Below are 16,092 nucleotides of genomic sequence, written 5' to 3'. Positions count from 1 at the left end.
TGATTCTTTGATATTCGTCTTGCTTTATTCGTAAATATATATGCAGCCAAATAACATTCAGCGTATTGTTGTCAATAGTATTAATAACTATACATCAAGTAACTAATTCGAAAGACATTCAAATCTTGGATGTTCCATGGGTTTCCATTAACGATTATTTACATTGAACACACAGACAAGGAAAACGAATATATTTCGCTAATTTTGTACCCCATGATTTGGCTAGACACGATTTGCATTACTTGCTTTCTATAACAAATATTTAACTATGCATTTTTTAGATAACAAGTTTCAAGTTGTAAGCTGCACAATTAACATTAATCTGTATTCACATCAAGGTTGAACTACGACAATAAGTTTATTTGTAAAGTACTATATGTACACCTTAGTTGGACAACAATTAAATCTACCATGTTGATGGGCTCAAACAACACAATAAATGCAATTGTAATTGTTCTACCTAGCTGCTACATTGCAAAGGGGCTGGATTCCAGCCCTTTTGGAACATAATTGCGCCCTCGAAAAAAATCTGCCGTTTCCCAGTGCTCACTGTACAGTGTTTGCCTTACTTAGCCTACGAATTACATGTACTATCCAGATAGCTTGTAAGTTTACTTCGTTTGTAGAAAACACATTTTTGAAATTATATCACATTTTCGTTTTTGGTTTCATTCGGAACGCCTTGAAACAACGCTTAGAAAACTAGATAAGCTTAAGAGGTAAACACTTAATATTAGTTTAAGAATGACTAGTTATTTTTAATTATATTTTGGTTTTGTGCTGAAGTGTAAAATGCTGAAAACACATTCGTTATTGGGAAGAGTTTGTGAAAGATTTACGTTAAGCCTTTTATTTGGGACGTTGCTTAGTCAGTTCCCTCTGGGCTTTAATATGTCTGTTATAATCGGAAGATACTCTTTGGTGCCACTGAAATATATTCTGTCCCGATTTTTTATAACTGAGTAACATTTGGAGTTACAACTTGTCGCTCGCCTAATTCTGAGAAAACCTTTTTCAGAGTAACTTTATTTAAAAATCACAAAATGTACAAAAAGTAGATAGAATTGTTTTGAAATCTTAAGAAATAAAAATAAAAAAATAAATTATTTGTAAAACAAATGGGTTTGGTAAAGTAAATATAGTTAATTTCTTTTTTCTTTTTAATTTTTTAATCAATGTTCATTGAATTGCTGCTCTGCAATTTTACAAAAAGCTTTCTAAAATTTGAAAGTATTTCTGTGGCACAGCTGCCAGTAATAAAGTCGTTTCCTGGCAGGCACTTAAAAGAGTCGGCTTTTGTTAGCTTATCCTGACCTCTGACCCCTGACCCTTGGAAAAGCTTAGCTGAACAGACACTTTACACAGACACTCTACTTACGTATTGTTGCATGGAATCTCCAATCTCTGATGCGGCTTAAACGGGAATCGCGGCGCGCTTTTTCGCCGTACTACCGCTGCCCGTGCTGCCGGTGTCGCTGGAAGAGCTCTGTGTTGCAGGTTGCTGCTGTTGCTGCTGCAACTCCGCCTGCTGTCGCTGCTGCTCCTTCAGCAGCTGCTGCTGCAATTGTTGTGCGTTTAGTTATAAGTTTGTTTGCAAAACCGGCGGACGTTGGCTTCCATTGCCAGCTCCATTGTTGGCCGGCACGGATGCGGTTTCCGTTCCAGTGACATCCCCCGATGCCAGAGCTGTTGTTATTGTTGCTGCCGGAGACTCTGTTGTGGTTTCGCCAGTTGCCGCTGTTGTTGTTATGATTGCTGCTGGGCCGCTTATGTGATTGTTAGCCGTTGTGATGGCAAAAGCCACTGTCGGCTGGCCATGTTGCCTCTGATTGATTTTATTATTGTTGGCCACCACTTGCTCCGTTACCTCGTCGCCATCTCCATTGCTGTTGCTGTTGCTGTTGCTACTGCTATTGCTGTTGCCACTGCCCTTATCGGTGGGCGTGGTCGTGGCCGTTGTCGTATTGTTTGGCACATATTGATCGGCATATGGTATTTGATTGTACGCATTGATGTCCAGCGACGTGATTATGCTGGATATCGTCTGAGTGGCCATCTCGCACAATTTCTTCGTCTTCAGCGAGTTTTCTGCAAATTGGGAATAAAGAAGACAATTTTTATTCTATATTCAGATAACTGTAGGGAAACTTAAAGAAGAAGAAATAGAAGAAGGAACATCATTATCATTGCATTTATTCCAATTAAATTTAAAAAACATGATGTGTGTTTTTTATAATTCTTATTCTCAAAAAAAACTATAATGTTAAAGCAGCACATAAACAAATGAACCATTTATTATTTCGGTTTTGCTCTTCACAGGACTTACAAGTTAAGATGCTAAGTTTTTCAATTAAAAATTTGGAATGTGTATAAATCTGTTACGCATTAATTTTTCATGTTGCGGAACTTTACAGATAATATAAGACTTACATGGAAATAACTAAATTAAGTAATTAATAGTATATTTGTATTAATTTTGTCATGTTAAAAGCACTCTTGCAAATATTAATACTCGTTATTATCGATTTAAGTTGATTACAAAGAGCAATTAATAGTTTAAAAAGAATTAAAATGTATTTATATTTAATAACGGTAATTGCAACTCAATTTTAATCAAGTAATTAATTGATTGATTAATATAGAATATCATACCGCTTACTGGATTCTTTTTAATAAATTAAATCACTTTTGTATATGTTTGTTTGACACTTGTGTGCGTTCCATGCAGGAAATAATTAGCTCATCGGTATTATCTGACTTATGACAAATGGTGGCCGGTAGCGCGAGGCAACCCCATGTACTCACCCGTGTTCGTGGGCGTGATATGCTTCTGGATCTTCTCCTCCTGAGCACAGGTGGCGGCGGTCACCACGGCGGCGGCCATCATGGACGAGGGTCCTGTTCCGGCGGTGCGGTGCATGTTGCCGTAGCGCGGCGGCATCATACTCTGGCGCACGTTGCGCTCGGGGCGTATGAGTATTATGTACAGCTGCAACGACACACGCGTACGTTCGAGTGAGAAAATCAGTGTGTCCTTCCAATTAGGTTAATTTCCCGGATCGGCCAACCAGCCAGCGGCGTATCAGGCATTAATCATACGACCCATTGTATGTAATGCTCGTTTGGAAGCGATATCCAATTCCGTTGCCCCCCAGATTGCTAATCTTATGGCTTTCATTAGAAGTCAGTGCGTGACCTGCCGCCGCCCACTGCCATCTGCCACGCCCACTATCAAGTTCCAATCCCCAGCCAAATCCAATTGTCATTAGCCATTTCCCGATTCGATGGCCAGCAGTTATTTTAGGCCAAAACAAAGGCCAACGACTCGAATCAGAGGTATACACAGAGAGCAAAAGTAACGCCTTCCATTTTAAATTAACATATATACACTTAAAGAAAAGCAACAATAATTGATTGTTACATTTGTTTTATTCAGTGAATTATTATGGAAAAATAAAAAAATAGTTTGAGAATTTCAATAAAAATCATACGTTTTTATGTAACTAAAACCAATTCTGTATATTTATCAAGAAATTCCAAAAGTCTAAGCCAATAGAGTTATTTCTGTTTTTTATAATGGTGACTTACATTTAAAGCTTTCGATTCCGTTTGAGAAAATTGTAAGTTTAAAGTTAAGTTTTCCAATTCAAAAGCAAGAGACATACAACTTTTGCTCAATTGTAAAGCTAATGTCGCGGTAAATTTGAGTTATTTTGAAGTTGTATTAAGCGGAATGTTTGGCTCCTGAAACCGTTTGCTGTAAACAATTCACTATTTTTTCACTTAATGGCTAAGTAAAACATATTGTTTACAGTGCACGTTACGTTCCAATTTGCGTTATGTTACGTAGCCTGTACGGCCGCTCGGTCATTTCCGCCGTGCTTTGACATTGTTTGGCTGCCATTTGGCCGCCGTTTGTTATTGTTTTCACTGCAAACAAACGGGGAAGTAAGAAAACAAACTGAGGCGAAACCGGACGGGAAAGGGGCGAATGGCAGTCGGAAGTCGGAATTGCTTACCACCTCGGTGCGCCTTTGTCCTCCGGAAGGAGGCGTGGCGACTGGCACCTTTACGGCCTGGCTTTAGTTTGTTGCCTCTTAGTCCAGTGATCCCCAGTCGCTTTGTGGCAAGCCGCATTCATGGCAGGCTTTTATTGTTCTCCCTTTGCCCAGGTACAAGCAATTGTAAATTGCATTTTTATGGCTCAAGGTGTGCGGAGTACGTGTGTTTGTATCACGCATCGCACAGAGTGTTTTCCCTGTCGCCGACCACCCGTGCATTAGGTGACATCCGATAGCGGACAGTTGGCCCGGTTAGCAGCCACTGGGCCAAGGGGTATCCACGCTCTGACATTTAATAATAGCCCCTGTGCAGAGTGTTTATAGCTCCCGGCTCCCCGGGGTTTTGTGCGACTTTGCACCCGGAATATGGAGACAGTTCCCATAAAGTGTTGCTATTCATGTTGGTTTTGGAACCCACAACTATGATATGTACCATTGCTTATGGTTTGTTCAGTTGGCAAGCTGGTTTCAGTCCGATTTACTAATTCTACTTCCTTGCCCTTAAGTGCATTTTGCACGGAGGAAAAGTCCGTTAAAAAAAACAAAATTCAGGTCACCTAGAAAGTTAGGTACCTTGTGCAAAAAATCCTTCAAAAAAATATAAACAGAATTGAATTGCATTTGTAACTTACATATATAGAAATATCTTATTTCGCTGATTTCACTTCTTTTTTCTACCCTCCTAAGGTTGTTAAAATGAATACAAATTTTGTTTAAGGACCCCAAATCGTTATAAAATATTATCCATTTTACATAAACTATAAGATTTCAACTTGTTTTGATGACAATTCACAATTTCCGTTTCTGTGTAATAAAGTCATTACTGCCTTCGAACAATCTTCCCCTGTGATGTTCCACATCAGAGTAAACATCATGTAACCAGTCCCTCCCCTGCTGCATCATCTAGACCATGAACTTAAACGGCTGTCTATACTTGGCTTGGCTTGCAGTTTGCTTGCTTCTTAATGGCTAATAACAGGGGGTATTAAAAAATATGGTGGCAGGGGAACTGGAGATAAAACCATAAAAACAGCTGGCCCGCAGGAGGAAATCAGGACCAGTTCAGCTTCATCCGAGGACTTAGCTTGTTGACACTTAAGCTTGTCCTCTATTAAATGTAATGAAAGGGCCAAGGACCGAGGGAAGGGTAAAGGTTAAAAGAAATATGCGGTTGGCACCGCATCACAATTTATGCATCCGATTGCCAAATGATAAAACCCTTCGGCGCCCGCCTGCTATCATCTTTCGACTTATTTCATTTTAATGAACCACTCGTCCTGATGTTCTCCCCAACGGTACAAAGCGGAATTAAAATCGCCCATGGCAGCATGCGGCCCTCAAAATCATATGACGGGTTGCGAGAGAAATTCGCAATTATTAATGCATATCGCAATTAACAGTATCCCACCAGGCCATCATTTTTCGGAGTCCCACCATCCCTACTCACCTTGGGCGAAAAGAGACATGCGATGGTCACGCTGGCGGACAAGCTGATGGTCACGGACATGCTGGTGATGCGCAGCGGTACGTGGTTGGCGGTACCGAAGTAAAGCGGCACAAACGCCAGCCAAATGACACAGGTGGTGTACATGGTAAATCCTGTATGGAGTAAGACAATATGTACAAAATATTAATATTTAATTATTTTAATATTTCAGATATCGGTATGATCCCGGGTCAATTTGTTAAATTTGATCACATTTCAGTAACAGCATATCCTCAGGTGTCAGGTCCTTTTCAATTTTATTCAAAGGGGAATTGAATTCAAAACATATATTTCATTTAATTTTATCTTCATTAAATAGGCTCATTAAATAGTTGAAAAACATTTGAGTAAATGGAATATCACACCACAACTTAGTAATCATAAAAATGCATAATAAATGCAGTAAATTGAATAAAAAATGGAAACATTTTTATATCATATATAAATAAATTTGCTTGCGCAACAAATATAATACGATTTTGTTATGTTTTATTTATTTTGATTTTATACTGTAATATTTTGATTTTTGATGTAATTCTGCGAAAAAAAGTATATGAATGTTTTTATCGACTTTTATTTGATTAGTTGCCAATGTGTTAAATCAATGGTTATGGCCAGGCATAAAGGATGTCTTACTTAGGTTATTAAATTGTATTAACTTCTTTTCCAGACAAGGCCAATTATTCGGAATTATAGCGCCTCTAAAATAAAAGGCCTAATTACTTACCAATATGCTTCGATTCGTTGAAGGCTTCCGGAATCTTTCGCGTGAGCACCGCGTAGACCGTGCAAATTACAATCAAGAAGATTGGATACGAGAACGCAATCATGTAGGAGGCGTCGATGTAGGAGTCGCAGACGAGCAGGTTATCCTCGCGTGTTGGATAATGATGCATGGCATGTGATGGTGCAATTACCATCCAAACGCCGTTGATGAGTATCTGAAAATGGTATGAATAATCAAATCGCTCTAGCACTGGCACCGAATCCCGCATCCCGCGTTCTGCATCCCCATCCCCATCCCACATACGCCCCGTTGGCCGCCGCGTAAAGCCAAACTCACCTGCACACTAACGAAGCACGCACAGATTACCAGCTGGGACTTGGGGCTGATGAAGGAGGGTCGCTTGGCGGACTGTTTGCCCGCTTTGAAAATCCGGGCGATGCGATTCGTTTTGGTCAACAGTGCAGCGTAGACGACCGTGAAGCAGAAGCCCACACCGAATCTGTGGGAAAATTGGAGACCAAGTTCACACTCAGTTCGCATCATCTTGTTCCCGGCAATTTGCACACTCACCGCTGAATGGCACACACTATGTTGGTGGGCTTCAGGACGAGTGCAAATGTGACACCGTAGCACATGAAAATGCCGGCCAGCAGGATGTAGCTCAGCTCCCGCCCCGATGCGCGCACGATGGGCGTGTCGTTGTGCCTGGACAGGTGAGGGAAAGGGGGAAGGGTGGAAAGAGCATAGCTAAAGTTACAAACTTTACCAGGAATCCTTTGCGCCAATTACGGCATCATTTTTATGTCTCTGCTTCTGAATTTTGTGGCAAAGTTTGCCAAGGCAAGGGCAAAAAGTTTTAATTGCTTGCCCATATCCATGCACAAAAACCGCCCATTATTGTGCCAATAAATACAGTGGAGCCACATAAACAAAACATAAATTGATCAAAAACACTCTCCTTGAGCTTGTTCGATAAAATATTGTTAAAGCAAAACGAGTAATAAACCAGAGCATCAAAAATAATAAATTTTACATTTTCGGCAGGTTAACTTGGTAAAACAAATATTTTAATTGCTAGTTGTTCTATATTTTTTCGGTTTGCCCCCTCGCTCACCTGACGAACACGCCCATGACAAAGAGCGTGACCAGGATGCCGGTCGCACTAAACGCCATCGCCCCAATGGCCCAGGCGGACTCCGGCCGGAGATATATCTCCGGGATGGGGCGGCAGTACTGCTTGTGGGCGTCGGGCAGGGTTCCCAGCTTGCACAGCCTGCAGTGGGTCTCGTCATCCGGGTGGCGGATCTGCAATGGACGCACCGCACAAAGGAACACTTGATAAATGGGTGGGGCGTGGGCACAAAGCACAAAGGCGGCGTGTTTGCCATTCAGTTGAAGCCTCCTTCAGGCCGGACGACTTAATTGTTTTCCGCCCCGATTCCGCACTTTTTTCGACGCGTTAGCTTCGGAATAACTCACTTGGGCGCTACATTTCAATCTCGTCGAAGACCCGACAAATAAATTGCGGGCCCAGCTGGGCCCCACTTACTTGATAGGTTGTGCAATTGAAGCAGTGCCAGCAGCAGCTCTCGCCCTCGACGTACTTCTTGGCCTGGCCCACCAGACAGGGCAGGCTGCAGACGGACTCCGGCGGCTTGGGGCTCAGCCGCTTGAACTTCACCTCTGCGGCAGCGGGATAACGAAATCAGAATCAGTATTTGAAAGGAGAAGGGACCTACGCGGGGTTGCCAACTCGACCAGAGCCTGGACACATCCCCGAGCGCAAAATGTCAAAAACGAGTCAATTTACACTTATTTTCGAGTAATAAAACATAATTAAATTTAGATGATTAACTCCGTTAAAATCGTAAAATTAAGCTGATTAGCATTCAATTTTTAAAAAGGAAACTATATTTTAATTGATGAATTTATAGCAAAATTGTGGTGTAAAGTTTACTTTAAGATTCCTTGCTAAAACATTTTTTGAAAAATATAACATTCGCATCTCGATCCATTAAAATAACCTTGAGTTCTGGCGACTTTGAGTTATTAAATGGATTTTACCAATATTTAAATTGTGTATTTTCAATTAAACTGCTGGCACTTATAGAGACTCGTACGTTAAAATGTACATATGATGTCCATACAAATTTCGATACAATTTCAGGCAAAGAGTTTTCTGTGCCACCCTCAAAAGTGTCATAAAATGTAAATTTAAAAAAAAGCATAATACGATTATAATTAGGATGTATTTTAGGGATAAATCAAATATTCTTCATCATATTAACTTCTAATAATAAAATTAAATATCTAGATTTGGCGTGATTTAAAGTTGGCAAGACCGGATGGCGACGGGTGTGGACTCTTACCAGACATATTGAGCCGCAGCTCGCCCTCCGTGTACTCGCCCACCTTGACCCAGTGGTACTGGCCCGCCTGGGACTGCTTGAAGTGGATAATGTTGTAGCGGGCCGGACCGTCGCCGTTCCCGTCGAAGCGGAACTCGTCGCCGCTGAGGCCTGCGGATGAGGGGGGAATTTAAGGTTGGGGGAGTTAAATGGGTTTATGGTTTCACGCCTGCCAAGCCAAAGTCGACGCCGCTTGCCCGGTCGCCCTATCAGAAAATTGACAATCTGCGCCAGTCAGTCAGAGCCTTTGGCTTCGGGCGTCCGTCTGTCCGTGTAATTTATTGAATTTCAATCGAGTTCAATGACGATGACAAGCAAGTCAATTTTCCACTCGAAAGCATGGCCAATGCGCCTTGTGGGCCATTCGCAGGCTGAGATATGTGTGTGTGGCTTTCGGCACAACTGCCAGGATGGGCTGCCAGGAAATTTCCACTTTAGCTATTTGCGCAACACTTGCCGGCTGAAGGAATGAAAGGAGCGCACTGGAACTTGAGCTTGTCTGGCATCCTGTTTTAGAAATACTCGAGAAACACTGGCTCTACGGGCATATAGTAATGCCGTTAATTTGGCTTGGATTTATCCCCCACAGCTCGTGAATAAATAGCTTCTAATTTTTACTCACCCTCGAACTCCACTTTACGCAAATATTTGAGCAAATCGGCGCCCTTCGTTGGCTTCATGGCGTCGCAGAGCGAAGGACCTCCGCCACACAAGTCCCGATGCATGTCCCTGAGGGAAGAAATTTCAGTGCATCTGTTTTACTATTAAGTCTTAATGTCACGATTGAAGCAAATAAATACAGCTTTGTTAAAGCCACGAATATTGGCTGTCATACTCGTTGATGCTTACATCAGCTTAGCACTACTAATATTTGAACTCTTTTGACTTTTATGCGTGTGCTTATATACTTACTCGTGTTATTATTTCAAACATGTATTTTCTAAGGCATTCATTTTTTTGACTTACCTCAGGGCATATGCAAATGCCATGACCGCATCGCTGACAAACTGCAACTGATCCTCGAAGTCGGTGTTCTGCCTGGAAAGTCGCTCCTTTTTGGTGCACTGTTTGGTGTAGTTATTATATGGAGTGCTGGTACTACCAGGATATCTGCACTGAAAGTGATCCTCCCAGAACTCTGAAGGAAAGATGAAAGTAAATAAAATTAATTTAACTAGAAATCTTTTAAGATATGTTAAATATGTACTTGAGCTTAAATAATAAAACAGAATGTTTATAATTATGTTTATACCCGTTACTCGTAGAGTAAAAGGTTATATTGTATTCGTGCAAAAGTATTTAACAGGTAGAAGAAAGCGTTTCCGACCCTATAAAGTATATATATTCTTGTTCAGGATCACTAGCCGAGTCGATCTAGCCTACTATAAAAGCTAGAAGATTGACATTTTGCATGTAGATTTTAGGAATTCCTACGCAGCGCAAGTTTGTTTCAAAATGGTGCCACGCCCCCTCTGACGCCCACAAGCCACAAGCTGTGGCCACAGTTTTGATGCTTTTATGAAAATTTTAGTCTATATGTATTTGTTTCGTCAATACCTATCGATTGGCCTAATAAAAGTTTGCCACGCCCACTCTAACGTCCAAAAACCCATTAAACGCCTAAGTCTGGCTAGCGCTTACACTTCCGTCTTTCATGGCGCCATCTAACGGAGGACTTTGGAACAGCTGGCCAAGGTGCTCAACAGAGTCAACGTTAATTTTCGATAAGGATTTCTATTAAAGGAAATTGCGATGGTTTTCATTTGTCAAAACTATATCCCAAGAACTATGCAAATCAAATTAAGTTAGATAAAATGGAGGTCTGAGTCAAACAATGGCGTATGTGTGTATGTATGTAAGCATATACATATGTATGTATTTACATTGTACACAGTTGCAATTGCCCGGCAAAGATAACTCATTTCAAAGAGAGCTATTCGCTATACTCGTTACTCGTGTTGTGCGAACATTTAGACTTTTATATACATAATACTATTTAATACTTAATCTTATATTAAGTTGTTTAGCTGAGTAACGGGTATCTAATAGTCGAGGAACTCGACTATATCGTTCTCTCTTGTCTTTACTCAGGTAAAGGGAGTGCGAGGGAGATGGAGATAGAAACTTTGATCACGCATAACTTTTTAACGAATAGTCAGATTTGAAAAATTTCTTCTACATTTCGATAGGTATTAATAAACACAATAATACTGAATTTTTACTTTTCCGAAATATTTAAATTTTTAAAATCATATATGAGCGATTGTGGGCGTTAAAGGGGGCGTGGCACCTTTTTGAAACAAACTTGCGCTGCGTAGGAACTCCTAGAATCTGCATGCAAAATGCCAATCTTCTAGCTTTTATAGTTTCCGAGATCTCAGCGTTCATACGGACAGACAGACGGACAGACAGACGGACAGACGGACAGACGGACATGGCTATATCGACTCGGCTAGTGACCCTGATCAAGAATATATATACTTTATAGGGTCGGAAACGCTTCCTTCTAGCTGTTACATACTTTTGCACGAATACAATATACCCTTTTACTCTACGAGTAACGGGTATAAAAAATGAAACCGTATTGACATTCAAATGTTGCTCAATCATAGCAAACTTCCTTTAGACTTAAAACTTAGTAAAATATACAAATTAATAGGACCCTCATTTCAGAGATTATTATTATTATTTTAATAATGGTAATCGTTTTGAGGAATCAGTCATTAAAGTGTGCCAATTAAAATGAATCCAAGTATGCACTTACCCACGAACCAGGGATTACGTTGGTTGTTCTCCACCGTCAGGCTGAGGAAGTACTCCTCGAATCCGCGCACTGGGTTTGCCTGCGGCTGCACAGACAGCGTGCCTTCCACCTGTTGATGACACAGGGCACACGTGGCGTATGCTTAATGAGCTCGATCTCAATTGAAGGCCAGGGATAAAGAACTTCATCTCTGGGCTTGAAAGGTCTTGGCGAATTAATTAGACCCACACAGACGCACACACGATTAATTTCGATTTAACCATAATTCATCAAAGGAAAGGGCGTGAGAAAGTATTATTTTGGTCGCCATAATTTATACATTTTCTCGGTCACTCCCTCGTAAATGCGTGTGTGTTTGGCCAAACTCCAAGCCATTAATCAAACCTAGTTGCTTCGCCCACTCAGGCACATCATATTCGGCTGACAGAAAACTGTCCCGTCATCCAGGCTGACGAAATAGTTCACTCACCTCCGGCTCGTAGTCGTCCGATACCAGGTTCCGGGCACTCCAGCCGTCGGATCCGATCCAGGAAAAGGAACCAGTTGCGTTCGCCCGCCGCACCGCCCGCATCACTTGCCGCACCTCCTGATCCGAGCCGAAGATAATGGCCCCTGTGCAGCAGCGGATTAAAGGATGCGAGAGCAGGAATGGCAGAAATTAATTTTAATTGCAATCAATAGTGAATAAGCGGCTTTCCTGCGGAAAGGAAAACAATCTGCTGCTGCCAAGTGCTCTTGTTTTTTCATTCAAGGACTGACCGGGACTTTTCATGGTGGGACTAAAGTGTTTTTAAAATATTTAATGCCAGAATGTGTTAATAATGTATACGGAATCTGATAATTTGGAAACGACCTTTTTTTGTATTAAATTTATTCGGGTTTGTGTAAGATTAAGCGGACTTAATTGTGGGAAAATGTTTTATAAATCCAAAAATAAAACCTAAAAAATCGCATCCTCTTTTCCATTTGAGCTTTAGACAGCCTGACAAAGGTATTTCTCTTCAATTTGCAAAAAAAAAAACAATCCCTTCGAACGTCAATAAATGCCAGATGTATATCCATAAAAATATGTAGGTATCAATGGCAAGATGGCTTAACAAAGCCTTAACAACTCCTCAGTTAATAATTGATTTGGAGCCCACACAAATATCGTTCGGAGACGACTGTGTAGGTTGTGTTCTGGAGCTTTGGAAAACATCCCATATTTTGGTATTCACAATAGGACAAACTACGCAGCCACTAGTTCTCCCGAAATCCACTGCCCTTATTGTCTCAAGTTTTCAGGAGTACGTGAGCTGCAGTTGGCTCTTCAAGTCCACATCCTCAGGGCCTTTTGTCTTATCCATAATTTTTTGCTCCTTCAGCGTGTTCTGGTATCGATTTGCCAATGCTGCTCCCCCGTCTTGAAGTCAAAGGAGAGGAAACTTAATCAAAGGCAGCGGCAGGAACAGAAGGAAAACTTGTCGATACTCTTGTGAAGTGAAGGATATTTTCCTTAGATTTTCACTTTGCCTTAGATTGGCACTCAAACGGCTTCTTTGTCCGCTTGTGTAAACTAGTCAAGTACCCTGGATATGCTTAGCAGGGGTATCAAATTAAATTTAAGAGCCCCCTCTCTTGCATATTTATGCAGAGTAAGGCGGAAAGTTTAAGGCCGTGGCGGGAAGTGATCTAAAACGGCTATGACCCTGCCATGTACTCGGTAAAGTCGCATCAGCTCGGCACAACTGCGATAAAAAGGAAAAACATGTCGGGCTCCCCGCCCGCCATCCATTTCCCCCGAAGTGACATGTGTGGGGTTCCGGACAAGCGTAAAGTTCACCCCCGACGGCAGTTACCAGCCGCAGTTACGGTCCGCAGTCCGGAGGCGCATCATTTTTCAGGGACCCAACTCGAACCTGAAGCAGGACAAGAACCCGAACCCGAACCCTCGATATGCAAAATTAAACAACTGATGCCAAAGAAAATACTTTGTCAAATTGATTAATCGTTCCGAGGGAGCGAACAGTAAACGGCGTCAAATCACAAATCACAATAAATAATGATGGTTGAGGAACCCCTTTCGTGGGTGGGCGGCTGCTTTACGACTCCTGATGGCACATTTATGTAAATCAAAAATTGTTTGCCAGACAAAAGTCAATTGTTATTGGTCGGCCCCCGTGTGCTTTTTATTGGCAGGCACGACCCTGCTTTCCACCGCCCTTCTACAGTACTGATTAATGATAGGCGCCAAAGGTTTAGGCTGTAATTATTTTTAATATATTTCTTTACAGGGTCTGTAACTGGCAGTTGATTAATATTTGACGGGGGAATACAAAAAGTTAAAAGTTAAATTGATTGACATTTATTTTTATACCCTTGCAGAGGGTATTATAATTTTGGTCAAAAGTGTGCAACGCAGTGAAGGAGACGTCTCCGACCCTATAAAGTATATATATTCTTGATCAGGATCACCTCCTGAGTTGATATAGCCATGTCCGTCTGTCCGTCTGTCCGTCTGTCTGTCCGTCTGTCCGTCTGTCTGTTTCTACGCAAACTAGTCTCTCAGTTTTAAAGCTATCGAATTGAAACTTTGCACACACCCTTCTTTCCTTTGCACGCAGTATATAAGTCGGAACGGCCGGGATCGGCCGACTATATCCTATAGCTGCCATATAACTGATTGATCGGAAATGCCATAACTTTCGTGTTTGTAAAGTTAGGAAGTTGAGATTTTCTATGGGTTTTATATTTGGCCAATCAATCCGACTCACCAAATTTCATAAGGATCGGCCGACTATATCCTATAGCTGCCATATAACTGATTGATCGGAAATGCCATAACTTTCGTGTTTGTAAAGTTAGGAAGTTGAGATTTTCTATGGGTTTTATATTTGGCCAATCAATCCGACCTACCAAATTTCATAAGGATCGGCCGACTATATCCTATAGCTGCCATATAACTGATTGATCGGAAATGCCATAACTTTCGTGTTTGTAAAGTTAGGAAGTTGGGATTTTCTATGGGTTTTATATTTGGCCAATCAATCCGACCTACCAAATTTCATAAGGATCGGCCGACTATATCCTATAGCTGCCATATAACTGATTGATCGGAAATGCCATAACATTCGTGTTTGTAAAGTTAGGAAGTTGGGATTTTTTATGAGTATTAAGAATGCATTATATGAATAATTTTGGAGAATATAATTTACAGAGTATTCTGCAAGGGTATATCAACTTCGGCTCCGCCCGAAGTTAGCTTTCCTTTCTTGTTTATTTATCACGCCTCTCAGGGCGTATGATTGCCGAAGCTTCGGACAACGCAAAGTGGAAAAAAATCGTTTTCATTTAAATTTAGCTTGAAAAGTCGTTCCGATTAATTTCCATTTTTTCGCCAACCCAGCATTTTTTTTTAATTGCCTTGGAAGGCCAGAAAAATTGTGTCATTCACCCAACTTCAGGGCTGTCAAGCATTTTTTGTATAATTGACAAGGGGTTTTACTTTTGGTCATAACGAAAATACACACTTTTTTGCACCACTTCAATATTGGCATATCAGTTTGTCCACTTTTGGCCAACTATCTCTCAATTTAATTGTCAGTAACTTTTTTGTTTGAATTGCCATGAACTTTTTAATTTCCCGCTGGGACAATTGGAACAATGTCGGGACAGCCTGGGATTTTTATACCCTTGCAGAGGGTATTATAATTTTGGTCAAAAGTGTGCAACGCAGTGAAGGAGACATCTCCGACCCTATAAAGTATATATTTTCTTGATCAGGATCACCTCCTGAGTTGATATAGCCATGTCCGTCTGTCCGTCTGTCCGTCTGTCCGTCTGTCCGTCTGTCTGTCCGTCTGTCTGTTTCTACGCGAACTAGTCTCTCAGTTTTAAAGATATCGAATTGAAACTTTGCACACACCCTTCTTTCCTTTGCACGCAGTATATAAGTCGGAACGGCCGGGATCGGCCGACTATATCCTATAGCTGCCATATAACTGATTGATCGGAAATGCCATAACTCTGCTGTTTGTTAAGTTAGGAAGTTGGGACTCTCTATGGGTATTATATTTGGCCAATCAATCCGACGTACCAAATTTCATAAGGATCGGCCGACTATATCCTATAGCTGCTATATAACTGATTGATCGGAAATGCCATAACTTTGGTGTTTGTTAAGTTAGGAAGTTGGGATTTTCTATGGGTTATATATTTGACCAATTAATCCGACCTACCAAATTTCATAAGGATCGGACGACTATATCCTATAGCTGCCATATAACTGATTGATCGGAAATGCCATAACTTTGGTGTTTGTAGAGTTAGGAAGCTGGGATTTTCTATGGGTTTTATATTTGGCCAATCAATCCGACCTACCAAATGTCATAAGGATCGGCCGGCTATATCCTATAGCCGCCATATAACTGATTGATCGAAAATGCCATAACTTTGGTGTTTGTAAAGTTAGGAAGTTGGGATTTTTTATGAGTATTAAGAATGCATCATATGAATAATTTTGGAGAATATAATGTACATAATATTCTGCAAGGGTATATCAACTTCGGCTCCGCCCGAAGTTAGCTTTCCTTTCTTGTTAAAAGTATTTTCATTTAATTTGTGCGATTTCTGGGTCTCGCGGCACCCACCCAAAAACCATAGCATAG

The 16,092-nt window shown here is 41.1% G+C and overlaps 1 protein-coding gene across 1 annotated transcript in view; it reads right to left on the bottom strand.

The window, feature by feature from the left end:
• Positions 1-3: 3 nt before the first annotated feature.
• LOC108038041 (metabotropic glutamate receptor 2) overlaps positions 4-16,092 on the bottom strand; it is a 47,237-nt gene continuing 31,148 nt past the window's right edge. Inside the window, exons 6-18 of the mRNA XM_044461781.1 lie at positions 11,916-12,058; positions 11,447-11,555; positions 9,649-9,820; positions 9,305-9,411; positions 8,644-8,793; positions 7,824-7,957; positions 7,389-7,579; positions 6,845-6,979; positions 6,611-6,773; positions 6,275-6,488; positions 5,509-5,660; positions 2,806-2,989; positions 4-2,088 (exon numbers count right to left, since the gene is read on the bottom strand). Coding sequence (XP_044317716.1) covers positions 1,580-2,088; positions 2,806-2,989; positions 5,509-5,660; positions 6,275-6,488; positions 6,611-6,773; positions 6,845-6,979; positions 7,389-7,579; positions 7,824-7,957; positions 8,644-8,793; positions 9,305-9,411; positions 9,649-9,820; positions 11,447-11,555; positions 11,916-12,058 — 2,363 coding nt within the window. The 3' untranslated portion in view covers positions 4-1,579. The remainder of the gene's footprint in view (positions 2,089-2,805; positions 2,990-5,508; positions 5,661-6,274; positions 6,489-6,610; positions 6,774-6,844; positions 6,980-7,388; positions 7,580-7,823; positions 7,958-8,643; positions 8,794-9,304; positions 9,412-9,648; positions 9,821-11,446; positions 11,556-11,915; positions 12,059-16,092) is intronic.

Source organism: Drosophila rhopaloa, unplaced genomic scaffold, assembly GCF_018152115.1.
Source record: "Drosophila rhopaloa isolate 14029-0021.01 unplaced genomic scaffold, ASM1815211v1 contig_69, whole genome shotgun sequence".
NCBI classification, from domain to species: Eukaryota; Metazoa; Arthropoda; class Insecta; order Diptera; family Drosophilidae; genus Drosophila; species Drosophila rhopaloa.
This window is presented reverse-complemented; position numbering and strand designations above follow the sequence as displayed.